This window comes from Hemitrygon akajei, chromosome 14 (genome assembly GCF_048418815.1).
Source record: "Hemitrygon akajei chromosome 14, sHemAka1.3, whole genome shotgun sequence".
NCBI lineage: Eukaryota > Metazoa > Chordata > Chondrichthyes > Myliobatiformes > Dasyatidae > Hemitrygon > Hemitrygon akajei.
In genome coordinates this window covers 29257463-29285385 of record NC_133137.1, presented here as the reverse complement: position 1 = coordinate 29285385, position 27923 = coordinate 29257463, and the positions used below count along the sequence as shown (strand labels likewise).

Below are 27923 nucleotides of genomic sequence, written 5' to 3'. Positions count from 1 at the left end.
TTCACTGTAAGATTTTGAACACTGCAGATAGGAATTATGTCAGTTATCTGTTTCCGCGTGGGGGCTGAAAGTGAACTGAAATTGAAACTATTAATCCCCCTTCATTCTCTTTTCTGGATAACCTCCGTTTTTGCATCCAATCTCCTGCGAATATGTACCTATTAGTGACGTACCATAGCTTGCTCTAATTTCTAAACAAATGCCATCGCAGTTTGCTCAAACTGCAATGCGATTGAATTCGCACTTCAGACAGTTGAGAATACAGGATTCCCGCAAAACAACGATGGCGTTTGAAGAAGAACTCTATATTCGTGACACAAACAGGTTGTTTCTGAGTGCAGGAATGAAATCTGTGGAGCTCACTCCACACAATAGTAATCATTAAATAGAGAAGGGAATAAGCGCCTGTTCAGCTTTATATTAACCACCTATTCATCTATTGAACGGCTGCTGTAGAAGAGATCCCAAGAAACGGTCTGTGGGGATATTTGATTTTCTGTACAATAAGGGACTATTCATCTGCCGAAATTGTTTCCAGCCACCCTGGGCTTGATACAGGTTTCGCTGATCATTTGTGTCAGTGTGTCTCACTTTCGGTTAGGTTTTCTAATTAATTTGGTTTACGCCGACAGTCATTTTTTAAAAACAAAAATGCACAGCTCATGTAATTAAACTCCGTCAATTTTGATCTATTGATGCTGAAAATGGCTCTTAAAGCCTTTGCAATTTACACTATTTGTTTACTCCGAGGAGAATGGGATCATGAGTGTCATTTACTGCATTAAGCAAATACATAGTGGGCTCTGTCTGGTGTGGAACGTATGAGATGCTGGCTCGGCGAATTGATTCTTCCATCCCTTGGTGGAGCTCCTTCGATAGTCGTTCCCTACTTTGTAATCTGGGTATTAAATTAGAAATCGCATACCAATTTACAGATTGATAAATTGCCTCAACAATTTTCACTTTGTTTGAATTTCTAAGTGTTTTAAACAGGACGCTGCAATAACACACCGATTAGTGTTCACTTCGGTATTACAACTATACCAGGATCGGCATCCAATATTCCTTTATAAATCTGAGTGAAATTCCTTTCACCAAGTGATTAATTCTTTAAAGTACAAAGAAATGGTCATTTGTTTACAAACCACTATAACCAGGAGTTTCTTATAGAATCAGAATAATCGGAATTATGAATAGTTGCATTTGTACACCAAAGTAATAATATCGTTCACCATGTTGTTGCTAGAAATGCCTTTTGCATTATAGCAATTTTTGCCTTTAATCTACAGAATTGTGCACATATAACTAGGGTGTATAAGACTTTTGCACCATGCTATAGTGATTTTATATATTGCACTGTACTGCTGCAGCAAAGAAAAACAAATTTCATAACATATATGAGTGATGACAAACCTGATTCTGATATAGGTCTGGATTGTGAACTGAGAGTGGTGCGGGAGCAAGGAGAAGGGAATCATGTTCTGGAAAAGGGGAAGGGAGAGAGGAGGGAGCGGGAAGCACCAAAGAGACATTCTGTAATGATCAATAAACGAATTGTTTATTGACCTTGCCTGGTGTCTCAGGGTGGCATGTGCCTGCACCCGTGCCACCCCCTGCCCCTGTCTTTGGCACTCCTTCTCTGCCCCCTGTCCCATGGCACTCAACCCTCACCTTTCCCTACATCCTTTCCTCCCACCAGATTTACAAACTTACCCTCTGCTCCACATTGACAAACGCAGTACTGTGCAGCAGTCTTCAGTACCCTAGCTCTACATATGTGCCTAAGACTTTTGCACTGTACTGTAAATTCAATCAGAAGTCCAGCTCAATGTGATTTCTGTTCTTGCCCGTCAAATGCACATTTCATTGAGACATGGAAATGGGATGTTTGAGAAGTAAGGGAAGAACTATTAGGATGGAAGAAACATGCCCCATCTTTCTTTTTATATCAACACACGTCCTTGCTGCTTAACACATTCTTTAATTTTTTTTGGGAACTGCTTCCAGTTGTTTATCCCAATTCCTTCAGTGCATTTTCTTTCTTTGAAAAGTTGTTCTACAGCTCCACTGATTATACATATGAAAAAGTTGGCTGGCATTTTACCTGCAATTGTCTGTTCCTTCCACCCCCCACACACACAACTGTTATCATGCACTCAGTTCCACAAGTCTTGGAATCACAAAACCATAAGGCCCAGAATGGACCATTTTTGAAAGAGTTATTTAATAATTCTCTGTCACTTTTTTTCATCAATAACCCTCCAACTGTTCTTTTTCCAAGTATTTATCAAATTCCCCTCTGAAAGTCTATATTCGATCTACGCATCGTATTCAAAGTGTCACTGGTTAATCTGAACCATACAATATTTAATATTAATACACTTCAGCTTGTTAGTTATATGTGATTCATCTGTAGAATTTATCCTTACTCTATAAATTATCGTGTGTTGTGTATACTATGTGCTTCTCACCCTGGTTCGGAGAAACACTGTTTCTATATACATTATATGATTATATACATTATATACATGTACATAATGACAATAACTTGTGACTTGACTTGCTTCCACTGACCCAAGGTCATTACATTTCACTGCAAAAATAAATTCTCCTCCCCTCTTTTGTTTTGTGTTTTTGCCCCAACTCTGATTCTGTCACTTCGTATTTTTTAACAGGAAGCTGATCCACAATTGTTTTCTTTAATATGAATTTGATTTCCTTCCTCTTACGACATCGGTTCTCAGTGATTGGCCTAAGTAAGAGTGAGAGCAGTCAGGGAGAGAAATGGCTTGGGATTAAAGGGCTGCTGGCGGCCTGCCTGATATGTTTGTGCACTGATATCTGTGATGCTAGAGAGCATATGATCCACACTCTTCTGATCCAGACTGAACACTGCCAGGAAAATGCGGATCAGGATGCTTTTTTGAGAGTGGATGGTGGGGGAGAATGATGATGGGACACCATTGCTGTAATCGCGGACAAGCTGGTGTAGGACGATGAACGGTAGCTTTTTATTTTTTTTAATCTATTGATCCTTCCAAAACTTAAAACGGGATTGATAAATTAAGTGTCGTTCGCAACAATGGTGCAATGCTGGTGACTTGGAACCGATAATGACACCTCTGTGTGGAAGTATTTCTGTGCTGGGTATTTAGTTTCAGACTTAGCTGAGGAAGGCTGCAATGAAGGTGTTAATTACTCTTGCTGTAAATAGCTCACTTATTGCAGAACAATTAAATCAGTGCTCTATTTGGAATTATTTTGGAACCAATGCATACTTAGAAAAAACTAACCTCCTGTTCCGAAGTCTAATGATTGAGAATGTCCACCTGTTGCCTCATGTGGGCTGGGAAGCAAGCAATGTTCAAGAGACATTGATGGTGGAGGGGGTTGCTGGTAATTAAAATGTTCAGTGTGTGTGAGTTAAAGTTTGATGACTTCATTCTGGCATTGCTTAGCTGTACAGAACAAGAGGTTCAGTCCCTTGATACTTAGCTGGGTTGCAGATGCCTACAGTTTGCCTCAGTACCACTGAGTTGGGTGTTTGCCTCCAACCACCGTCCAGTAAGAAAGCCCTGCTGCAGAATTCAACCTTGACTCTGATGCTTTCTTAGCCTTCTTTCCGTTGCATGCTGAAGCTTCATGCTTTGATTTCTACGTTTGAAGGGATTTGGTGTGTCAACTAAAATACTCGAAAGCTTCTACAAATGTACCTTGGAGAGCATTCTGACTGGCTGCATCACTGTCTGGTATGGGGGGGGGGGGGCGAGTGGCTACTGCACAAGATCAAAATAAATTGCAGAAAATTGTAAAATTAGTCAGCACCATCATGGGTACCAGCCTCCATGGTATGCAAGACATCTTTAAGGAGAGCTGCCTTAGAAAGGCAGCTTCCATCATTATGGATCCCCCATCTCCCAGGCCTCTTCTCATTGTTACCATCAGGAAGGAGGTACAGAAGCCTGAAGGCACACACTCAATGATTCAGGATCAGCTTCTTCCCCTCTCCCATCCAATTACTGAATGGACATTGAACCCATGAACACTGCCTCACTACATTTTTATTTCCGTCTTTTTGCACTACTTGTTTTAACTAAGTTATTTAATAGACATATATAATTAATTTTTTCACTATATATTTATTTAGCATGTATTGCATTGTACTGATACCGTAAAATTAACGAATTTCACTACATATGCTGATGATATTAAATCTGATTCTGATAGACGTGATTTTGGCGATAAGAGTTGATGTTTTGCAAATCCTGAAGGGAAGTTGGAGAATTTGTTTTAGTCGGGAGGGGAGGGGAGATAAAAGCTCATGCAAATGATATAAGGTGAAAGGTGTGATACACTACCGAATGTTGAACAATAGTTTTCAAGACATGGATATTGTCAGCAATCTGAGTGTTACAGTATAGTCTAACAGTAGAGGTCTCATTTGCTTATTAACATGGGCAGACAATGATAAGGAAGACATCATTAATGTGTTTTTTACTTATTACTGCCCATTATGCCACTGGCGTTTAAGGCAGCAATGAACGTCCTCCATCTCTGTCTGTCCTTGGCCATCTCCTGATGTGGTTTGAATAAGTAATATTATTCAGATGTGCCAACCTTGCCACAGTCAACCTTCTTGCTTCTCTTTTAATAATTCCCACCATTTCTCTCCGGTCTGGTGGATCACTGCCCAGTGTCAACCCTTGATTTCAATAGAATAACAATTCAGTTCTTTCTGAACTGGGCGGCCTAGTTGGTAAGGTATAACACCCCTCTGTCAGTTGTGGAGGAAACAGTGGCTTAGGGTTTCTATTCGACAGTTCTTCACACCTGCTAATGTTAAGTAACAATTATTGGAAAAATCTAGGCTTGTCAATCCTCTCAGTGACACATTCAAAACTCTTAGAGATAATGTCAGTTATATTATGAATACAGTCAGTTCTCATGCAACCACAGTCAATCTTATTACGAATACAGTAAATCCCTATGCAGACAGTGTTGGTCTTATTATGAATCCATCAGTTCTCCTACAGACACTGTCAGTGTACCGTGTGGGCAGTCTGCCCTGTTACAGAAACTGTGTGTCTATTTCAGATACAGTTAATCCCCTTACAGACAGTGTCACTATTACTTTGAATACAGTCAGTCATTGTACAGAGGTTATTAGTGTTATCGTGGACTATGAGTTTTTGGTTTGACCTAATACGTAGAATATGATCAGCTACATAAATGGTTCAGCAACTGCTTGGTAAAATCATAAATCCAATATGGGTCTGGATTCTGTCCAAATGGATGTGTGCACAATGTGACAGGAGGCAATGTAGTTTTACTCTGCTTCACCCTTGAATTAGGGGTCTTGACATCCATATTATACTTTGTGAGACTATTATCACTGCTAAGCTGAAGTTGCCTCGCCTTTGTTGGGTTTATGTCAGAAATATGTCAGAATTTGGAGATTGACATCACATTAACTTGTAAAGCAGGCATTTCCAACCTTTCTTATGCCATGGCCCCCTACAATTACCCAAAGGCTCCATGGACCCCAGGTTGGGAACCCCTATTAAAGTGAAGTAAGGAAAATAATGCCATTGAACAAAAAGGCTTGTTCAAATTGTTTAATGGACAACTACACATCCTACTTTATAACTGGGGAAGATCTTCAGTTTCATTTCCTGGAATTTGTTCACTGTTAACCTGCGGAGGCTGGTGAGGGAGCTATGATGCAACACAGGTCAAATAATTCAATCATAAATTCAAATATCAAACCTAATCATCTGAGAAAAGGAATGGAGAGTGACTAGTACCTGTAGCCAGCAAAAGTCAGCACAGTAAAATAGGAGAGACCCAAGTATGGACTGATATCAGGGAGAAGGATTTCAGGGAAGGAAGACCACTGAAAGTCAGCACATTTGAAAGGAGATGTACCAGGCTTCTGGATAGGAGTGCCAGTGAGAGGTAGCACCTTCAGGATTGGAGAGTTGGTGAGAGATGGCACCTTCAGGAGAGGAGAGTTGGTGAGAGGTGACATCTTCAGGAGAGGAGAGTTGGTGAGAGGTGGCACCTTCAGGATTGGAGAGCTGGTGAGAGGTGGCACCTTCAGGATTGGAGAGTTGGTGAGAGGTGGCACCTTCAGGAGAGGAGAGTTGGTGAGAGGTGGCACCTTCAGGATTGGAGAGTTGGTGAGAGGTGACACCTTCAGGAGAGGAGAGTTGGTGAGAGGTGGCACCTTCAGGAGAGGAGAGTTGGTGAGAGGTGGCACCTTCAGGATTGGAGAGTTGGTGAGAGATGGCACCTTCAGGAGAGGAGAGTTGGTGAGAGGTGGCACCTTCAGAAGAGGAGAGTTGGTTAGAGGTGACATCTTCAGGATTGGAGAGTAGATTCCACTGCCTCATTCCTCAGCTGAAGAACTCTGAATGTTCAGGAGAGGGAGGACACCCCTGCCCACCCCAGGGAGTTTATGCTTTCAGCAAAGGATTGAAAATAATTGGTGTTAATAAAAACAAATTGTCTCCATATAATTATTTGCTGGAGGACTGTTAATTTTACCAAATTAAATGCTGCAAATACTATCAGTGTCCAGTCTTATAATTCAGATAAAATAAACCTTCCCTCCACCATGAACAGTTCTGCTCATTATTACATGTTTATAGTGTCTATGGCCAGCATGTTCAGGATAATGTTATAGCTGTGGGTTTGGTTTTAAAATGTTTATAAGCAATTGAATGCAAATCTTAATGCTGAATTTCATCAGTGCAGTTTTTGCCAACTTCGTAAAGCCTTGTATGTGATATATTGCATGATCTTGTGGCCTCACAGATGTGTCTGTCCTCCTGCCTGACTCCGTTGTTCTGTATCTGTCTTCTTACATCCACATATCTGTCTCTGTTCTTTAGTTGTTCTTGTCTCTCTGTCTCCACTGTATCCATCTCCTTACACCTGAGTTTCTGTGTTTGTCTGTCTATCTGTGTCCTTCGGTTTGAATCAGTCTATCTTCATTTGTCTGTCTGCATCATTCTCTGTGACTCTCTTTGTCTGTCTGTTTGTTCTCGTCTGTCGTTATTCATTTTCCGTTCCTTTGTTCAGGCATCTTCCAATGTCTATTCACTGACTCCTCTATAGTCTTTCATCTGCTATGATTGACTACTTGTATCAAAATTCTTGTGTCTGCCTGACCGTCTACCCACATCCCAAAGACATGCAGGTGGGTAAATTAATTGGTCACTGTAAATTGCTCCTCATGTGTAGATGAGGGGTAGAAATTGGGAAGAGTTAAAAAGAAAATGGGGGAATAAAAGTGGGATTACTGTAGAATTAGCGTAAAATGGGTGTTTAATGGTCAGGGAAACTGAGTGGGCTGAAGACCCTGTCTTGGTGCTCTATCTCTCATAACTTCTTATGTTTACTTATGCTAAGTCAGTCCATCTTTGCCTTTTGGTCTGGACTTCTTTGGAGGAACACCTTTGTCTGTATCTGCCTGCTTGGTCTCTATATTTCTCTATAGATACAGGCAAAGACATTCATAGTTCTCTAACTAATACGTATTTGTCCATCTTTATTTCCTTGTTTGTCTTCCTTTACACCTATCCATGTCCGTATACTCTTCCTGTCTTTGCCTGTTTCAGACTCTGTTTATATGTATTTACTAACAATGCCTGTCTTTTTTCATCTCTGATGTTCTTTCTGCCCGTCTTCTCTCTATCTAACCCAGAGTTTGTAATCAGTATTATCTTAATATTAATGTTGAAACTGCATCTCTTCCTGTATCTTTGACAAGTTATGCTTGTCTGCACTCTGGCATATTTATCATATTTGATTTGACTGACTGATGGTTAGAATGATTCTTCAGTAAGTTTGTATCCAATATAATTTTTGGTGTGCCCATTAGTGAATTGTGCACCCTGTTTGATATTTGACAACTGTAGAAATGTGCTTTGTGCTCATCTCAAACTTGTTTCTCTCTACTTTCACTGAACGTTCACAGTTTGTGCAGAGTTTTAAGCACTTTTAATTTCTTACTACTTTCACTAAACTTTCGCAGCTTGTGCGGTGCTTTAAGTGCTTTTTTAAAATTTCAGACTAAGCTTAAGCCAACACAATATGATTCTTCAAGGTGTTTCTAAATCTGACAACTTGCATGTAGTGTTGGTCTCTGGCTTCTTTTGTAAAAGAATTAAAATATTCACTGGAAGCAGGTAACTTTTCTTATCTGTGGTCTGTGGGGAATAATGTGTGGCATGGTGTTGAAAATTAATCCTTAAAGATGTATGCTCTTAGCAGGAGGCACTTGTCACATGTTTTGTTTGACAGCAGAATGTGGGAACAAGAAAGGAATTTCATCTATATTTTAAAGGTTGCATTTTCATATATATTTCCTTTTATGTAGTAAAGTGCCTCCCATCCTCCATCTGCTAACAGTATTGAGTGGTCCTGTATACACCAAGAGAGAATTCTTCATATCAGAAGAAACTTAAATTTGGAAAAGGTTTGCACCCATTGTGATCCTTTCCCTGCCCGATTTCGACATGGAATTAGAAGCTATTAGGTTCTGTTACTCCAGAAACAAAGCGAAGGAGAAACTCAGGAGTCCAGGATAACTTGCTTATTTAGTTTTCCTTTAGTGCGGTGCTCAAATATGATACGGTGGCGTAATGACATATGCCATTCACATACTTCTTACATAGAACCCATAATGGATTATGTACACAACAAAGAACGATTGATCGAGCAACACATTTACAATATCGCTGAAATATTACCTAAATATTAAATACACTGCAGAAGCTTTGCATCTCTCTAGGGTTTAGAGGACCCTGGGGCAAATGGCGATAGTGTGATCCCCCTCTGTTCAAGAGCTCAAATACACCGAACTTGGCGGAATAACGGCAAGACTTTGCATCTTCTTGCTGAAGTGTAGTAAGCCAGATTGCCTGTGGAAACATTTAAAAAGTTGTTACCACTTTGAAACTCTTGGTCATTGAAGTCCCTGGTTCTAAATTGCCCATTAAAAACTACCAGGGTGCAACACACGGATTGTGAATTTGGGAGGGCAAAATTGCATGTGATCTCATCCCAAGTCTGAGTTGAGATGGCTCGGGGGGGGGGAACTAGAATGATAATTAGGAAAGGGACAAGATGACAGGAAGCTCAGCACACGGACAAGCCACCAACAGCAGCGGCGGCCTGTAAAAGCAGGCCGGCCCTCAACCTGGAAGTGATGTTAGGCATTGAATTGGGTTGCCAACCTTTCAAAATTATTTTAGGGTCTTCAAGAATTGATTTTTTTTTGATGCCATAGAATAATTTTGTGAAACCAAAATAAATCAAAACAGGAAATCCATCCTCTGTTGAATGCACGAGATGAGGTCGCTTACAACGTGGAAACAGGCCTAATAGTCCATAGCAACCAAAATGCCCCGTCCAAACCAGTTTCATTTGCCAGTATTTGACCCATAACCTTCTAAACCTTTCCAAGTCAGGCAGCATCTGTGGAGAGAAATAAACAGTTGATATTCTGGTTTCCCCACTATAGGAAGGAAGTTGAGGGTTTGGCGAGGGGCAGAAGAGGTTTACCAGGATGCTGTCTGGTTTAGAGGGCATGTGCTGTCGTGAGAGGCTGAATAAACTTGGGTTGTTTTCTCTGGAGTGGCGGAAGCTGAGGAGAGACCTGATAAGAGGTTTATAAGATTATGAAGGGCATAGATGGAGTGGACAGACAGTATCTGTTTCCCAGGGTAGAAGTATACGCCACTCCAGAGGGCATGCACTGAAGGTGAGTGGGGATAGGTTCGAGAGGGATGTGAGGGGTAAGTTTTTTACTGAAGGAGTGGTGGATGCCTGGAATGTGTTGCTTGCTGTGGTGGTAGAGGCAGATACATTAGAGGCTTTAAAGAGATGTTTAGATTGGCATATGAATGAAAGGAAGATGGAAGGATATAGATATGCTGTAGGTATGAGGGATTAGTGTTTGGGTGTTTTTGATTTGTTTTTTAGCCAGTTTCGCACAACATTGTGGGCTGAAGGACCTGTTGCTCATGTACCGTTTCTATGTTTTAGGCCAAGGCTCTTTATCAGGACTGAAAAGGAAGGGGGAAGATGCCAGAAAATTCTGCAAATTCTGTTTCTTCCCTCTTCCTTTCCATTCCTGGTGAAGAGCCTTGGCCCCAAGCGTTGACTGTGTGTTCCTCTCTGTAGACGTTGTCTAACTTGCTGAGTTCCTCCAGCAGTGTGTGTGTGTGTGTGTGTGTGTGTGTGTGTGTGTGTGTGTGTGTGTGTGTGTGTGTGTGTGTGTGTGTGTGTGTGTGTGTGTGTGTGTGTGTGTGTGTGTGTGTGTGTGTGTGTGTGTGTGTTGCTTTGGATTTAAAGCATCTCCAGAATCCCTTGTATTTATTAAATCTTTCCAATCCATGTGTATGTCCAACTGTCTTTTCACTGTTGTGATAGTACCTGCCTCAACCACTTCCTCTGGCAGCTCGTTTCACATACATCCTTTGTGTAAAAAATGCCCATCAAGCTCTTAGTAAATCTTAAACCCATGACCCCTAGTTGTTAATTCTCCAACCCTGGGAAAGAGACTGAGAGCATTCACCCTATCTATGCCCCTCAAGGCTTTAGAAACCGCTATTAAATCATCCCTCAGTCTCCTACGCTCCAAGGAATGAAGTCTTAGCTAGCCTGTCCAACCTTTCCATATAACTCAATCTCTCAAGTCCTGGTAACGTCCTTGTATGTCTTTTCAGCACTTGTGGGCATTGAACTCTTATGTTTTAAAATCCGACTCTTACGATGATTCTAAAGTGACTGAAACAGAATTTCAGGTGGGAGTTTGATGTACAGTTGCACACAACATGTACTATGTTGTGCACAAAGCCTATTAAACAGAGGATGAATTTCTATACTGTTGTGATTTTCCTTCAGACACTTTAGTTATTGGTGAAAGAGGAAAATTTTTTGGATTGTCAGAGGCCTGAAATCATGAAACTTCCACGGACATGTTCATTTTTGAGGTACAGATATGGGTTGGGGGTGGGTGTCAGCTCATAACCTTGAGGAGTTCTTTGAACTTAATGCATTATAAACTCATAGAATATTAAAATGCATAGCACATCCTTTGTGTGAATGCATTTGGGCACAGGAAGTGGATGCTGCAGTCCCTTAATCAACTAAACTCCACCAGGCATGTTAGCAGCTTGATGTATTGTGTGATTTGAAGAGGGCGAAAGAAAGGAATGTTCTCCCCCTTTTTCCCACCACAGTTGACCCTGAGTTATTCCAGGGTCAGTTTGCCTGAGATGGGAAAGGCAGGATAGGGAGAGTAGGGCCTCTTTCAGGGGCAGCCAAGTTGAAAGACCAGTTTCTGTAGGCTGTTGGTATCTGATTGGTTTATGAACTGCAGCTGGAACAACTGGTTTGCTTGTTTAAAAAAATGAACCTCGGAAGTTAAATGCAAGGCCAGTATTTAACTTAGTGATTGTTTAAGTATGAGGTGTATTTCTATTTTGTAGCCTTTCAGGGAAAGGGAATGGATTATACATTTTAAGCATAGAGAAAGGGGGTGGGGGGGAGACAGAAAGGGGGAGGGGGAGGGAGAAGAATAGTGAGAGAGGGGGAGATAGAAGGACAGAGGGAGCGGGAGAGAGGGAGGGAGGGAGAGGGAAAAAGAAGGAAAAAGAAATCAGGATCTCAACATGTTTAATCAGCTGTTGTGAGTGGCCATCTTCATATTAGGTCCCGTGCTGCGCTGATGGGACAGACCCCAGGCACTTTGTCAGTATACTCCAGCAGGAGGAAGGCACAAGCCTACAGTTTGTGGCAGGTATTCAAACTTGGGCCTGTCACTTAAAATCTCCCAGTTGCACTTAACTACAGTGTACATCCGATTCTCAGGAGTGACCCTTGGCAAATTGCAATTTCAAATAACTTCCCAGCACAGAGGAGAAAGGAGCCAACATCAGAAATGAAACGGCGCACACATAATATCACAACGTAGCTCCCTGATGTAAAGTCACTGCTTGTGGTTTCTGCTGGAAGGATTTCTGGTTTGTGTTTTAAATCCTTGGAGTTTGATGCTTCTTCTGAAGTTCCTGTGATGCCCTGTGCAGGTGGTTCAGATGTATTTTAAAGCACGTAAGGGGGAAGTGCGTCCTCTTTAGAAGCAAGAAGATGAAGAGAGTGAGGTATTAATTTTGAGTACGGTAGGATAGCCAACAAAGGCCCCAAATCTTACATGCTCAATTTCACTGAGTGTGATGACCTGATAGGTAAAGATTATAATGAAATGGATTGAAATATAAAATTGAATAATGTATTGTCACTGTGCTCCTGCTCACTTTAATTATTTTTATGTAGGGCAGGAATGGGAATTAGATTTCACACTTGGCTGTGTTTTCAGTACAGGAATATGTGTATCCAGCTTTTAAAAGGCCCATTTATTTCTCTTTGTTGTGTGTGACTCTACCTTCCCCTGGAGAAGAAAGCCTAGGATAAATCTGTGATTCAGATTCCTACCGCCTGGATTTTTTTTTGCTCAGAAGGTGAACGTTTTCTTTCTCAGTTTTTTCCCTCTGTGCGCTCCTCCCTCCTCCTGGTCCCCCAGAGGTACCACCCTTCCCTGTTTAGGGTTCTGCCGCCATCACCCAGAACGTTTGAGAATTTCTGCAGAGGTACTGTGGACAACATTCTAACTGGTATGGGGGCTACTTCACAAGATCGAAGTAAGCTCCACAGATTTGTAAAATTAGCCAGCACCATCATGGGTACTAGACTGTGTAGCATCTTCACGGACCAATGTCTCGAAAAGGAAGCTTCCATCATTAACGACCCCGCCACTCAGGGCATGCCCTCTTCTTATTACTACCAGGAGGGAGGGGTACAGGAGCCTGAAGACACACACTCAACAATTCAGGAACAACTTCTTCCCCTCTGCCATCTGATTTCTGAATGGACGTTGAACCCATAAACACTACCTCACAATTTTTTTAAATTTCTATTTTTGTACTGCTTATTTAATTAACTATTATATATATATTTACTGTCATTCACAGTCTTTTTTTCTGCTATTGTGTATGCATTGTATTGCTGCTGCAAAATCAACATTTTAAACCTGATTCTGATTCAGGTCCCATTCAGTCCTCTAACCAAACAGCCAGCAGCACAACCAACTTACATTTATGTAGCATGTTTACCACTGAAAAAAAAACTTCCTGGAGGCAGTTTGCAGAAACTAATATTCTCCAGAATTTGAAGCCAAGAAGACGAAGGAGGTTTGGTCAGCAAACCCGATAAGGAGCATTACAAAGGGGAAATTTATATCAGAAGTTCCAGAGCTCAGAGTGTATGTAGCGAAATGAAGTTACAGAAAATGAGGGCATAAATATTGTGGGTGTGCAAATGACCAGAATTACAGGAGCCCATATATCTGGGTGTGTTGTTGCTGCTAAAAGAGGTCACAGGTTTTGAAAATAATTTCAGTACTGAGGTAACACATTCAGTTGATTTTAGCTGCAGACTCAGGGTCAGTTACTGATGAGCAGCCAGCCTCACTGCTGTTTGAAAGTATTTCCATTGAAGCCTTGATTTCAGACCTTCCCTGCTGAGGTGTCTCTTACGATTTGAGTGTCCACTTTCGAATTGATGGCTGGCACCCCATCCACCAACCTAAACGTTCATTCACTCCACCTCTGATTCATTGAGGCAATAGAGCGCACCATCAATAACCTGTGCTCCAATTGGCTGCCTGGCTCCCAGCAACATCTTCCAAATCAACATACATAAAATGCTGGAGGAACTCAGCGGGTCAGGCAGCATCTATGGAAATGAATAAACAGTCGGCGTCTCGGACTGAGACCCTTCTTCAGGAATGAAAAGGAAGAGGGAAGATGCCAGAGTAAAAAGGTGGGGGGAGAGAAAAGAGGATAGCTAGAAGGTGATAGGTGGAGCCAGGTAGGTTGGAAAGATAAAGGGCTAGAGGGGAGGAATCTGATAGGAGGGGAGAGTGGACAATAGGAGAAGGGGACCCACTGGGAGGTGATAGACAGGTGAGAAGTGCTAAGAGATCAGAGTGGCGGGAGAAGAAGGGGATGGGAGAGAATTTTTTTACTGGAAGGAAAAATTGATATTCATGCCATCAGGCTGGAGGCAACCCAAGTGGAATATCAGGCATTGCTCCTCCACCGTGAGGATGGCACGAGAGCGGGCCATGGACCAACATGTCGGAACGGGAATGGGAATGGGAATTAAAATGTTTGGCCACCAGTAAATTCTGCTTCTGGCAGATGGAGCGGAGCTGCTCGATGAAGCGATCCCCTAATTTACAACGGATCTTGTCCAGGTCGAGGAGGCTGCATCGGGAGCACCAGACACAATAGATGGCCCTCGCAGATCTGCAGGTGAACGTCTCCCAAACCACTGACTTCTGCTACTGAGAAGGACAAAAGGGCTGAGGGCGCCTGGCAGCATCACATCTGCAGGTTCCGCCTTCAATTTGCAAATCATCTTACTAGAAAATGTGCCGCTGCTTTCGGTCATTCCCAAAACTTTGTTCCCAAAGGCATGTTGGGAGTACCATTAACAGGAGGACTGCAGAGGTTAAGAAGGCATTTTACTACCACTTTCATGAGTGAAATTGATGCTGGTCCTGTCAGTAATACCTAGATTCTGAAAAACAAATACCTAAAAGAAAAAAATATTCTTGGGGTTTTTACGTGCATTAAGCCGTCAGTGTGTAGCGACACTGCCACGGTTACGCACAAGTAATGTCTATGTGCACGAGCTGACATTAGGGTGGTGCAGTAGCGGTCAGTGCAACGTGCTACAGCGCCATCTGTAAGATCAGGGTTCGGTCTCCGCTGCTTTCTGCAAGGGGTTTGTACATTCTCTCCGTGACTGTGTGGGGTTTCCTTCAGGTGCTGAGGTTTTCTCCCAAGTGCCAGAGGCGCAGGGTTACAGTTAGCAAGCTGCGGGCATGCGGTGGTGGCGCCGGAAGTGCGATGACATTTGCGGGCTGCCCAGCACAATCCTCGCAGATTTGATTTGACGCAAGTGACGCATCTCACCGTATGTTGCAAGTGACAAGTAAAGCTAATCTTTAATGCACACATAACAGTACTGTGCACATGAGCATGGCTACGTATGAGGCACACAATGCAACTTGTGTGTGCATGGTGCTTTTTTTTGCATGCTCGCAGTATGTGCCATGGAGTTTAACGTGCAGTGTGATCCACGTATGTCAGAGAGACAGTGCCTTGTCTGTCACTGCCCAGGTACAGAATTATTGGATGAGGTGCCCCTGATGTCCAGTTGCACCTTGACAGCTGTTGGCGTTTTTAGAATCGAGCTGGTTTACCTTTCCTGTTCCAGTTTTCAGTTATTATATGAACAGTTTAACTTGTTTCCCCTGTAACTTTCTCAGGAGAGGCATGGTATTACCAGTGAGAGTCCTTTCTCAATGCCACTGATGCCATCGCGCATTTCTGTTGTGATTGTGACTCGTCACGTCTGCTGCTGCCCTTGTGTTGCATTGCAGATTTCTTGGCACAGACCCTAACGTGTTATTAGCAGTGAAACTGCTGCTTCTCGTCCTCAGCTCAATTACTTCTCAATCACAATTGTTTGGTAGTTGTTACAAAAATAAGTTGCAGTATGTTTGATGTGTAGGCATTAGGGATGCAGCTATTAAGTTACTTCTGTGGGCCGTTCTCTACAGCTCTCTCAGCTGGCGACCTCCACCATCAAGGACAAAGCAGCGGTGTCAAGGAACCATTAAAGCTTGTCTGTTTCCTTCAGCCTTCCTGTGTTGGAAACCTACGAGAGGGATGGGGGAATGGCGGTGAAGAGGACAGAATGAGGGCAGTGGGTTGGGGATGAAGGGATGATATAAGAGGTGAGAAGACAAGGAGTGTAGGTGAAGATACTTGGCTGCGGGCATGAGAAGTGATGGAATGAGCGGAAAGGGGATTAGGAATGAGGATACCTGGGTGTGGGCACCAGGGGTGAGAAGACACTGGTGAAGGCACCAGCAGTGTGGAAACTTAGAGATGTGGCTACTAGGGTGAGGAGACTTGTGGTGAATTGGCCTGGATTGAGGGACACTAGGGTAGAAGGGACTAGAGATCTGTGCATGAGTGCAAGGGTGAAGGGACTTGGATGAGGGGATTGTAGGGTGAGGGAATAAAGAGTGTGGGCTCAAGGAGCAAAGAAGCTGGGAACGAGGGCACAAGTGTTATTGGCACAGCTTGAAGGTCTTTTGACAGCCCTGAGGATGGGTCTTGGCCCAGAACGTCGACTGTTTACTCTTTTCCACAGCTGCTGCCTGGCCTGCTGAGTTCCTCCAGCATCTTGTGTGTGTTGCTATTGATGCTGGGGATTAGGGGACCGTGACTGAAGGAACTGGAGGTGAACTGCCCAGAGGTGCTGGCAAAAATTATAGAAGGAACAAGTGTGAGCACCTGGGTCCATGGCTTCGATGTGGGGAAGAGAGAAATCTGTTTTAGCTGGGTTGTTGTGAGAGCCTGGGGAGGAGAAGGGAAGAACTGTGTGTTTTACACACAAAATCTAAAAGATCTCTGGATTAGTGCATAAGAATAGTTAGGCAATTAAGGCAAGTTTGATTTAATTAGTGTGATTTTTATATCATGAATGTTGTTTATCTTGGGGCTCCTGATGAGTTAATTGATACTAGTATTCCGACAGAGTTGGGGTCCAAGCACTATGAGTTAAGTTTGGGGAAGTGTATAGGTGTGGATGCGGGGTGAAGTAAGACTTTGGATTGACTGTGGAAGCTCGTAGTTGTGGAATAGTTTGACGAACATCACTGAAAGTGTCAGGTTGAACCAGATCTTTGCACGGTTGGAATAGACACCAGTTAGGGTAGCAGGACCATAAAGGGGCGCCGGGGCAGAGTTCAAGTTGACGGCTGGCATCTGAGGCATCTCCTCAGAAGAGACGAAGGACAGAAGTAGGTTGAAGTGAGCCTTGACGGGTTCACCAAATGACCTTCTGGAGGAATACTACGAATCAAGCAGAATCTGCCGGAGAAAAGGAATTGCCAACGATTCGGCTCGAAGCCCTGCATCAGGACTCAGAACTTGTGGGTTGCAGCTCTGGTCTATCACCTGTTTAGGACCCCCTCTAGGGAAAGCTCCTGATGCAGCAGTGTGATAGGACAGGACTATGCAGCAGAGACTGCTTTCCCAACACCCTTGCTGCAGCCGAGACCATCATACCAATGTCACTATTTAACCTGTGTCCTGATGTAGGGTTTTGACCTGAAACGTCGGCAGTTCCTTTCCTTCCTTAGACGCTGCTTGACCTGCTCATTTCCTCCAGCAAGATTGCTAGCAATCTTGTGTCTTGACAGATTCACGTTTGTATCTGTCATGGCAGCTCCCTGTTTAATTGTGACTGGTCTTGCGAGAGAATGCGCTGCTTTTCGGGGTGGCTGGGGGTGAGTGGGTGTACGAGTACAGCTCTGACTGCCCTCTTTGTGTTTTTTAGATGCCGTTCTCCACGAGGACAGCTGACACAATGTTGCGATAAGGCAAACTTGTTACTTGTAGTCTGTAGCTGGGCAGTTGGCGTGCACATGGGCTGAAACAAAAAACGTAAAGCTGTTCGAGGTGTTCAGCGTGACATCGACGCACGAGCGCGCGACAAAAAGCACGGTGCGTATTCCTCCCAGGATGTGTTGTGCTGATATCAGTAGAGTTGAGTACCGATCGGTCTTTTCATTGTGCAGCAGATCCCTGAAAGCGTCAGGCTGACGCGGCAAATACCGTACCGCTCACCCCTGTCATCGTAGCACGTAGTTAGAGTGGACACCAGGGTAACAGGACCATTGTTTCCTCACGAAGTTTCACATTCATCTACAATAATGCACTTTCTCCTCAGGGCGTGGGGTAATATTTTGTCGTGTGTTGCAGTTCTGATCTCTCGCTTGCTCAGGACTCTTCTGAGGAATGCATCAGGTACTTTGCAGTGCTGTGACAAGTTGTGGAATGAGAGACAGTTGGCAAGTGGAGGCCAGGAATTTTTGTCCCCTCACTCTCACTGCGTTCAAGTAGCAGCACAGTGGGGGCTCCACGATAGTGTAGCAGTAAGCATGACACTATTACATCTCGGGGCATTCCGGAGTTTGGAGTTCAATTCCAGTGCCATCTGTGAGGAGTTTTGTACACTCTCCCCATGAACCACCCGGGTTTCCTCCGGGTGCTCCAGTTACATCCCACGGTCCAAAGATATACTCGCTCGAGGGTTAATTGGTCATAGTAAATTGTCCAGTGATTAGGCTAGTGTTAAATAGGTGGGTCGCTGGGCGGTGTGGCTCGTTGGGCTAGAAGGGCCTGCTCCACACTGAATATAAAAAAAGTAAAATCTCTATTTAACACGTGCCTTCCACCTGCCGCGTGGAAATTGGGATAGCCCTGCCTGTGAATAACATTGCTTTTGGTTTACCGGGCTGTGAGAACACGGAGCAGCTCTGTCATCTAATCTGTTTGGTTAGGCTGTGAATGGAGACCCAAAGGTCCAAGGAGAAGCTGAGGGCAGCAGGGACTGACGGCTCTGTCAACTCTGACAGGATGTGTTCTTGGAGGGTTCACCCTGCCTCCTCCTCCCACACACCCCACCAAAGACTACCTGACACAACGGTCGTGGAACACATTGCCTTCCCTCATCAACTGAGCTCTCCTGAGCCAATTAGAAAGCAGATGCTTATTGTTATCTGATAGAATAATCCTTCACCATTAACCCTCAACGTTCTGCGTGTCTGAGGGGTTTCACATGCCTGAATTGTTTGCTCAACTACTGGCCAGGAAGTTGATCCAGCATTCTGGTTCACCCCCTGGCAATGGAGGGAGGACTGCAACCTAGCTGGAGGAGAAGTTCATCAGCATCATTAAGTGCCATGTCGTATGATGTGGGCCATCGTGGTCTCCCATTCCACGTTCTTGGCAAATTGTTGCTTTGCCATTGCCTTCTTCTGGGCAGTGTCTTCACAAGATGGGTGACCCCAGCCATTATCAATACTCTTCAGAGACTGTCTGTCTGGTATCATTGGTCGAGTAACCAGGACTTGTGATCTGCACCGGCTGCTCGTACGACCACCCACCACCGGCTCCCATGGCTTCACGTGACCCTGATTGGGGGGTGGGGGTGGGAAGAGAGGCTAAGCAGGTGCTTCACCTTGCCCAAGGGCAATGTGCAGACTAGCAGAGGGAAAGATTACCTTGATGGCCTTACCTCCTTTGGTAGAGACATATCTCCACCCTTGCCACTCATGTCGTTAGCTATGTTCGGAGTCCTATTGTCCATCTGGTGTGGCATACTGAATGTTGTTGTTTTGATACTTTTCTGTAAACATTCTCATCCCAGATGTCCTGGTTTTGGTTCAGCTCAAGTTACTCTTGTTCAGACTGAGGGAGTGGTGGGCATTCAGCAGTAAAACTCAGTTTCCTGACAGTACACACCCACTGAGTGTACGTTGATGTCTGCTGCTGCAAGATGGCCACTGAAGAGAAATACCACCGCATCTAATGCAGGGGTTCCCAACCTTTTTAATGCCATGGACTCCTACCATTAACCGAAGGGTCTCTGGACCCCAGGTTGGGATCTCCTGATCTAAAGGGTCACTGTGAGTCTGTCCTTTCAGAGACTGTAGTGTTTGTGTGGAGTGACCACCTTTGTCACCCAAGGTGCTTTGAACCTTCTGATATTTGAGGATCTGTTGTAATCAACTGTAGAAATAAATGGGTGTGGAGAATTTGTTTTATTGGTGAATGCTTACTTATCCTTCTGTCATCTATTCAAGTGCACAAGCTGGCAGATTATTGAATGGTCGAGCAACTGGCTCAGAATATGACCCTGAAGCTATCTTACTAGTTTATTTCTTCCTTTGCGTCTTTTTTTAAAATTATTAACTGTGGAATTTCCTTCACTTCCTCTGCCCTCTGGGGCAAGGAGTGGGATTAAATGAAGTTCTAAACGGTTCAAATGCTCAAAGGATGTTTTCAGTATACAATTCTGAGATTTGTCTTCTTCAGATAGCCACAGAACAAAGTAAAATCAGTTCAAAGAGAAACAGCAAGTCCAATACCCCCACAAAAAAAACATGATTACCAACCCCCTAAAACCCCTCCCCATACAAAATGCAACAAGAACTTTGACACCCTAACCCCCCCTCACCCCGTACAAAACGCAACAAGAAGATCAGCCCCCCAAAACCCTCCCCCATTCCCTTGCACGAAACGCAACAAGAACATCAGCCACCCCCAATCCCCCTCCCCCGCACAAAAATAAAACAGTGGAAGTATGGGCGATAACACAAAATATAAAAACCATAAGACTGAAAGAGAGTGTTTATTTTCCCTCACAGAAAATTGGAACTTTTCTACTTGCTCGAAGTAGTGAAAGACGAAAGAAGTGTCTGACTAAAGGAGGTGCTATCTCTTTCGTCTGGCCTTTAATAGCTGTCAGAATAATTCCAGTCAATTTTACTTGTGAATGAGTCTTGCTGTTTCTTTGAGAAGGCAACATCGGAGACTGACTGGCATTGGGTACTCTACCAATGGCAATGCTGGGCCTCTGGTGCTCTCCCCAAATGCCAGTTTTCATATGAGGAAACAAAATATTTGCTGATCGACCATCCCTCTGTGATGCACTGCAACCAGATTCAATTCTACCGTTGCACAATGCAAGGATGCTGCAGAATCCTTCTTAGAAAAGGAATATCCATAGTTTCCTGCTGTTTCCCGACTCAGCAAAATCGGGGGAGTAATGTTCTGTCACCTTTGCAATGTGGCCTTCACTGAGAAGTGAACTGAATGGTTATCCATTGTCAGTAACCTTGCATTTACAAATGAAGTTGAGAGATTGTTCCGAACACAAATCAAAATAAGGCTGCAATGAACAACAGTCAATACAATAACGTACCTGAGAAGTCGACAGAATTAGAATTTTGTAAGCTGTAATTCTGAAGTTGTATGAGACGTTGCAGGGAATTATTTGGTGTGCAGTTTGTTCACTTACCTAGCTAAGGTTGAAAGAGTTCAGAGAACATCTACAAGGATGATGCTGGGACTAGAGGGCCTGAGCTGCAAGGAAAGATTGGATAGGTTAGAACTTTATTCTCTATGAGTTAGAAGATTGAGGGAAGATTTGAGAGACGTATACAAAATTATGAGGGGTATTGATAGGGTGAATGCAAGCAGGCGTTTCCCACTAAGGTTGGGTGGGACTACAACCAGAGGTCAGGGGTTAAGGGTGAGAGGTGAAAAGCTAAAGGGAAGCATGAAGGGAAGTTTTTTCACTCTGAGGGTGGTGAGAGTGTAGGACGTACCAGCGCAAGTGGTGGATGTGACTTTGATTTCATCATTTAAGAGGAGTTTGGATAGGTACATGGATGGGTGGGGTATGAAGCACTACGGTTCAGGCACGGGTTGATGGGACTAGGCAGTTTAAATGGTTCATCTTGGACTAGATGGGCTGAAAAGCCCGTTACTGTGCTGTAGTTTTCTGTGGTGTGTCTTTAAGGTAAAGCTCTGAAAGGGAGAATTGGGCACAGCACTTGCTGGTGTAGTGTGGGCAAATCCACATGCCCACCTTTTCATAGATAAGTGTTGAAATGAGTCTGCAGTTCACAATTGCCATTCTGAATCTGTGCCCAGCCCATGTATCACCATTGTTGCTGTTTGAGGGTGCTCCAATAGGACAGTGGTAACTGGAGAGAAACCTGCCCTGCCCAAGAGCACTGCCAGGTGCTTTGAAGACGCCACTTTTGAAGCTCAGTTGGCCCAAAGTTATGGAAACTGTTGAATGCTGTAATCCAACCAAAGCAGAAGAGGTCTGTGTTTCCATTGTCTGCAGAGTCCAAGGAAAATGGACCCAAAGGAGGGGAGTCATGATAATACTCTTCTGCAAACTGTTTTCAGGGTGAATGCAGCTGAATAGCACCCTACAGTTTTAAGTAGTGAATAAATATTTAAGATTTGCTACAGTGGGTGCTTCTTAAACTTATTTGAATCTGAACTATTGAATCGCTCTTAGATTTCAAAGTTTAAAGTATGAGGGGTGATTGATACGTTCGTGGCCTAAGGAAGGAGGAGTCAATTTTAGAAAACCTAGCACATTTATTTTTCAACATAGTCCCCTGCCACATTTACACACTTAGTCCAGCGGTCGTGGAGCATACGGACCTTGGACCTCCAGAAAGAGTCCACAGCAGGGGTGATTGATAAGTTTGTGGCCTAAGGTAGAAGGAGATGAGTTATACAGCTCTCGTTACATACACGTGCAGGTCAACTCTTTGAGTGATTATGCAGAAAGTTTGAGGTTAATAACTCATCTCCTTCTAGCTTAGACCACAAACTTATCAGTCACCCCTGATGAGTTATTAACTTCAAACTTTCTGCATAATCACTCAAAGAGTTGACCTGCACGTGCATGTAACGAGAGCTGTATAACTCATCTCCTTCTACCTTAGGACACAAACTTATCAATCACCCCTGCTGTGGACACTTTCTGGAGGCCCAAGATCCGTATGCTCCACAACCGCTGGACTAAGTGTGTAAATGTAGGAGGGGACTATGTTGAAAAATAAATTTGCTAGGTTTTCTAAAATTGACTCCTTCTACCTTAGGCCATGAACTTATCAATTACCCCTCGTACATTTATGATCGAATTATGTATACTATATACAACTTTGAAATTCATCCCCTTACAGGCAGCCACAAAGCAAAGAAATCCAATGGTGCCCGTTTAGGAAAAAAGAAGACCGTCAAACACCCACGGGTGGTACGGTAGCGTAGTGTTCAGCACAACACTTTACAGCGTCAGCAAGCTACTGCAGCTCCTGCTGCTGCCTATGTCCTACCCGTGGCCGCCTGTGATTCCTTCGGGTACTCCGGTTTCCTCCCACGGTCCTGCTAGGTGAATTGGTCATTGTAAATTGTCCTGTGATCGGGCTAGGGTTAAATCGGGAGTTGCTGGGCGGCGCGGCTCGAATGGCCGGAAGCGCCTATTCCGCGCTGTAGCCCAATAAATAAATAAATAAACAAACAGTTGGTTCATTCATTACAACTTACTCGTCTCAGTTAATCATGACCAAGAGAAGATGATGATTCCTCGGTCGAATTGTAATTCCAGGGCCTATAACTTTGTTGTCTGAGTTTTGTTCCTTCATTCACTTAACTAACGATGGGGCTGGGAGTCCAGGTTCTCTTAAAAGCAGCTTCTTCAACACTATATATTTATTTTTGGATGGACGAGAGTTTTACTTTTGCTTATAAGAGAAGTAATCAAATTGTATTTTTTTTTTGAAAAAAAAAACGAAAATAGACCATAAGGCAGAAAACTAAAACTTATTTTGTTTATTAACCCTTTCCAGCCCACGAGCTTTCCCAGAACAAGGCTTCATCAGTCCAGGCTGGCACCCACTTGCAGTGCCTATCAGTCCACTGCACAGACGACCTTACTGACTCTAAGGGCCGGAGCCCTATGCAAACTTGGAGATCTTTGCATTCGGACATCTCTAATCGATTTGGGACATTCGTGGCTGCTTTGACCTGAACAAAAGATGAATTTTCTTTTGATTTCTCTTGTTTTTTTTAAAAAAGAAATCGTTTCCCTCCTTTTGGCTGCTGCAGTGCGACAGACAGACAGGACATCAAAACAGATAAAATAGTTACAAAAGGATCTGGGTTCCCTTGCTGGCACTTCGGCTCATGACCCGCAACGTTGGCTGGTGGCCTGGAAAGGGTTAATACCGAGCCCACGTCACCCTGGTTTTGGCCGCAGTTGCTAGCTTGATACCAGGCCTGTTGGATTGCGCAGTAAATGATGCAGCGGCCAATCCCAAGCTGAGCTGAACAGAATGCTTGTGTTTGGAATTGTACGACATTGTTCCCAATGGATTCCTTGCACTTATAACCTGATTTCCCCCCCACGCCAGGCACCTGCCTCCTAGGCAGCAACAAAGCATTGATGGCAATATTCCTCTCAGCCCTCTTCATCAGGAATCTAAAGTCCGTGATATGCAACCTGCAAAACCCGTCAGCTCGGACGGAGTTGTCACCTTCAGCCAAAGTCATGTGGGGAACAGGAGGGGTGCAGGTGAGGGGCTGGGATTGTGGCTTGAGGTCCAGAGGTTTCCTTTGCTGATGTGATGGTTGGTTTATATCCTCAGACAATAATGGTTCAATGGTGAAGAGACACAGAAAATCTGGGGGAATAGATATTCATGTGTTTTAATAAACTATTAGAAATTACTAATGTTTGGACTGTAAAATAAAATGGAAACAGGTAGCAAAATGGTGCTGGAGTCAATATATTCCACCAGGTTATATTCAGCTGCAGAGGTCCTCAGCCAATCTGAGCTCAATGTGTTAAACGTTCTGCAGGAAAAAAAAGTACATTAAAGACAAAAATACGCACAAAATCGTCAGTTGCTTCCCATGACCTGTGTGGTTTTTGAAACTGTTTCTTTCACTTGGAGGATGTTTTAAAGTTGTTCTTTCAGGCAGCAAAAATCAGTGACCAGAACATTAAAGGTTCAGCAGGAAATGAAAAAGCAGAGTGGGATATCCCCTGCCTTGGCACTCAACACTCCATGCCCATTTCAGCCCAGTTGCATTGTGTGAAGGGGCAGAGTCAGGCTTCTGGAGTTGGAACACTGATCTCAGTGGATGTTGCTATATGTGCAGCCTTCTATCTTTTCCCACACCCTAAGAGTTTTATAAGGAACCAGAGAAACATCAGGGTATGGAGGAGGAAGAGGGCCACGGTGCACGGCAAAGCAGACAGTATGGGATCCTCCCCTCCTACCTGTCCCGTCTTCGCATTTCACAAACGAGCAACTGGTCTTCTATTCCCATGAAAGCCCCACCAGCAGCTCCGAGTTGTTAAAGCCCAGGTGCACCTTCCTCTGGCTTTACGCAGAGGATCTGTCCATGCAGAGGAAGTTAGCATCAAAGAGAGTAGAAATCCAACCTCGCTAAGGTTGGCAGCCCATCCCTCTCAGCAAGTTGAAAAAGATCGAGGAAGGTGAGGACTGGGAGACTTCTGGTGCTTTTGCCTGTGGGGCAAATGGGTTGCCTTGTCCGATACAAAAGAGGAAACATCAAGGTAGCAGTGGACATGTTACTATAATCTGATAATTATACTTCTTGATGAATATCAAGTATTCCTTTCAAATGTCCACTATCCCTAATACCAACAGCTCCAAGTTTCCAGTTCAGTGCTCGTTTGAGCCTGATGTTTGATAAGTGAAGCCATGTGGCTTGATGCTGTTTGCAGTTAGACAGTGTTCACCTCTTGGTGCAATTGCCATGAATAGAGGCTTGCCACATCTGTGCTGCCTGTAGGTGACCATTTGAAACTGACCGTTCAATCCTCTCTACAGCCAGAAAGCCACTTTACCTAAGCCCCATCATCCCTTCGGGGGCATAGGCTGCTGGCTGTAGCTCAGCAGAGTCCTCTGTCCTGGGCCAGTCTTTCATGTTAACCCCAGCTGTGGCCCATCTCCTCCAGGGTTGAGGTTTTTGGAGTTTTTGTTGGCATTTCTAGAGCACTGGGTTTTTTTACGGGATGGGGTTGCTAGTCCCATGTCCATCCCTTCTCCAATCACTCTGTAGAAAGCATGTTAGAACTGGAACACCAGAGAACGCTCCGGGAGGATTGTCCGAGGGAGAGAACTGAATTTCTGACAGACGCTAAACGAGTGGGTTGAACGTGCTAAGCCCCACAGTCGCAGGAGGCGGGTTCCTCTTGTCAGAGTATCCTGAGATAGCTGTGGCCAGCTGCGAGCAACAATACCGTTGTCCACGGTGAGCTGGTGAGTTCCCTGGCTCGATTCTCTGCCAGGGAATGTGTGTGCACGCATCGGCTGACCCGGGAACATACTTAATTGTCATGTTTTCCTTTACGATCTGGTGTGAGATCATGTACAGAGTAATAGGTGCAGCAACAAGGATTTTGTCGGACTCTTGGATGCAGAAGACCCTGCTAACTCTCCACAGTTAAATTAGCTGGGTGCATGGCAAGGTAGTGGATACGCCACACTATGTGCCATGTTACCTGGCTCTGGCAGGACATTCTCCCATAGTTGCCCTTGTCTGAGTAACTGTGGGAGAATACCCTGCCTTGCTGACAGCTGGCAATCCTCTCCCTCACGACACTGACTTCTTGGAATACAGGCGTTTGAGTGGAGAAGGTTTGGTTGAGTTTGCCAGCACTACGAATGTGTGAGAACAGTGACTTCGATGCTTGATGTTTGTCGACCTTGGCAATTAATAGCCAAGCTTGGCGCATACAGCAACATCAAACACCTCAGCCCCAGCTACCGACATTCACCACCATCCCAGAGCCGGTACCGATTCCCCTCTGTTCCACAGACTGCAGTGAAATGCGGTGACTGAGAGGCCCTCTCTCACTTTGTACCTTAGACCAAGCCAAAACAACCACCCCTCGTCCCCAAGCCTGCAGGCTGGTGTCACCTTATGCACAAGGTGTGGGTCACAGGCCTCCATAAGACAAAAATCTGACAACAAGTGGAAAGAGATTTCATTTAGGATCTATTCCAACTTCCAATCTGACCCATTATTTATCAGGAAAAGACCTTAGGAAACAATGCAATTTTTTGGTATTCTGAACATTTAACCAATCGTTCCCATGGAGAGGATAGTGACAATGAAGCACAACAGGAAGCTAAGGACAGTTCTGTTGCTCAAAGTAAGATTCCAGTGGCTGGGTACCTCAATTTGAGGTAGGTTTCGTTTAATCTAAAGGCATTGATTTTTTTTAGTTTATTATTTCTATTTCCCCTCCAGCAATCTGTTATCATTCGATTCAATATTCCTTGTTTTGGCACCTGCCTAAAACAACAGCATCATAAATTTAACAAGGAATGGCCAAGATGCTCATCAGGTCAAGGAGCTTCTGTGAAGAGAGAAAGTCCAACTTCCTGACCTTCTGAGAGTCTTTAACATCTTTTGTTTAATAATTCCAGGTTTCTTGCATTTTCTTCCTTAAACTTCCTGTGAAGGTTAAAGAATGATCCTATGAGCTGTTTGGTAGAGGACTGGTTGTGACCAATTTTCAAAATACTGGTAGGGATCCCAGCCAATTTTGTGATGTACTTCCATCTTCTATTTTGAAGACATTGGTACTCAGCCCTGATTTATTTCCTACACTTTATCTGAAGACGAAACAATGCAGTGAGGAAACAGGTACCCAATAGCCTGTTAGGGAAGGCATTTATTTGAAATGTTATGGAGCTCAGCTCTATGAATTGGTTTAGTCTCTCTGTTGTCAGGGAGGTCCTTTGATTTTCAAACCCGTTTTGAGCAATGTGCAAAGACACTTTGTATTAGGAGTGACTTTTCATCTGCTTTAATTGCCATCTTAAATAAACCATGCAGAATACTTCTTTAATGGTGATGGTTAATGGTTACTTCTGAAACGATCTTGTGGTCCCAGTGGTGTTGTGGAACAACCAACACACCATTGTCTTTCCAAGTGGGCACTGCAATACCTGGTCACAACGTAATGAAATCTGGGGGATATATCCAGTTTTTACTCTCCAGAGTGACAGTGTTTCCCATCATCTTTCCTGGCAAACCCACCCTTTCTCGCAGAGTGCTGTGCTAATTTTGCTGAAAATTGTAAACAGAGGATGGGGGTCTGAGGTTTGTCTTCCAGATTAGCAAAATAACTTATTACTGCCCATTACACAACTGGCATTTAGGGTAGCAATGAAGGTCCTCCATCTCTAACCTTGGCCACACAGATATAGAAAGATCCCTCATTGCTGTTTCTGTAACAGTTTTGTTTTACCAGTCAGGGTTGTTAGCTCCGAGATGAACCCCCTCCCGCCCCCAAACCTGAAGGATCGGTGGACCACTCTTAGTCTGTCCTCTACCCTTTGACCTGTTCGGCAT

General features: G+C 44.0%; 1 protein-coding gene across 3 annotated transcripts in view; it reads left to right on the top strand.

Annotated features, from left to right (window-relative positions):
- The window catches only part of mn1b (meningioma 1b), a 177811-nt gene that overhangs the window by 9845 nt on the left and 140043 nt on the right, over positions 1-27923 (top strand). The window contains exons 2-3 of one of the 3 annotated variants that reach the window (XM_073065725.1): positions 17491-17657; positions 23375-23512. The exons of 1 other annotated variant lie outside the window; for it this stretch is intronic. In XM_073065725.1, the coding sequence (XP_072921826.1) occupies positions 17491-17516 (26 nt within the window). In that variant the 3' untranslated portion in view covers positions 17517-17657; positions 23375-23512. Of the gene's footprint in view, positions 1-17490; positions 17658-23374 lie in introns of all 3 variants that reach the window. One more of the 3 variants, XM_073065724.1, reaches the window with a different exon arrangement.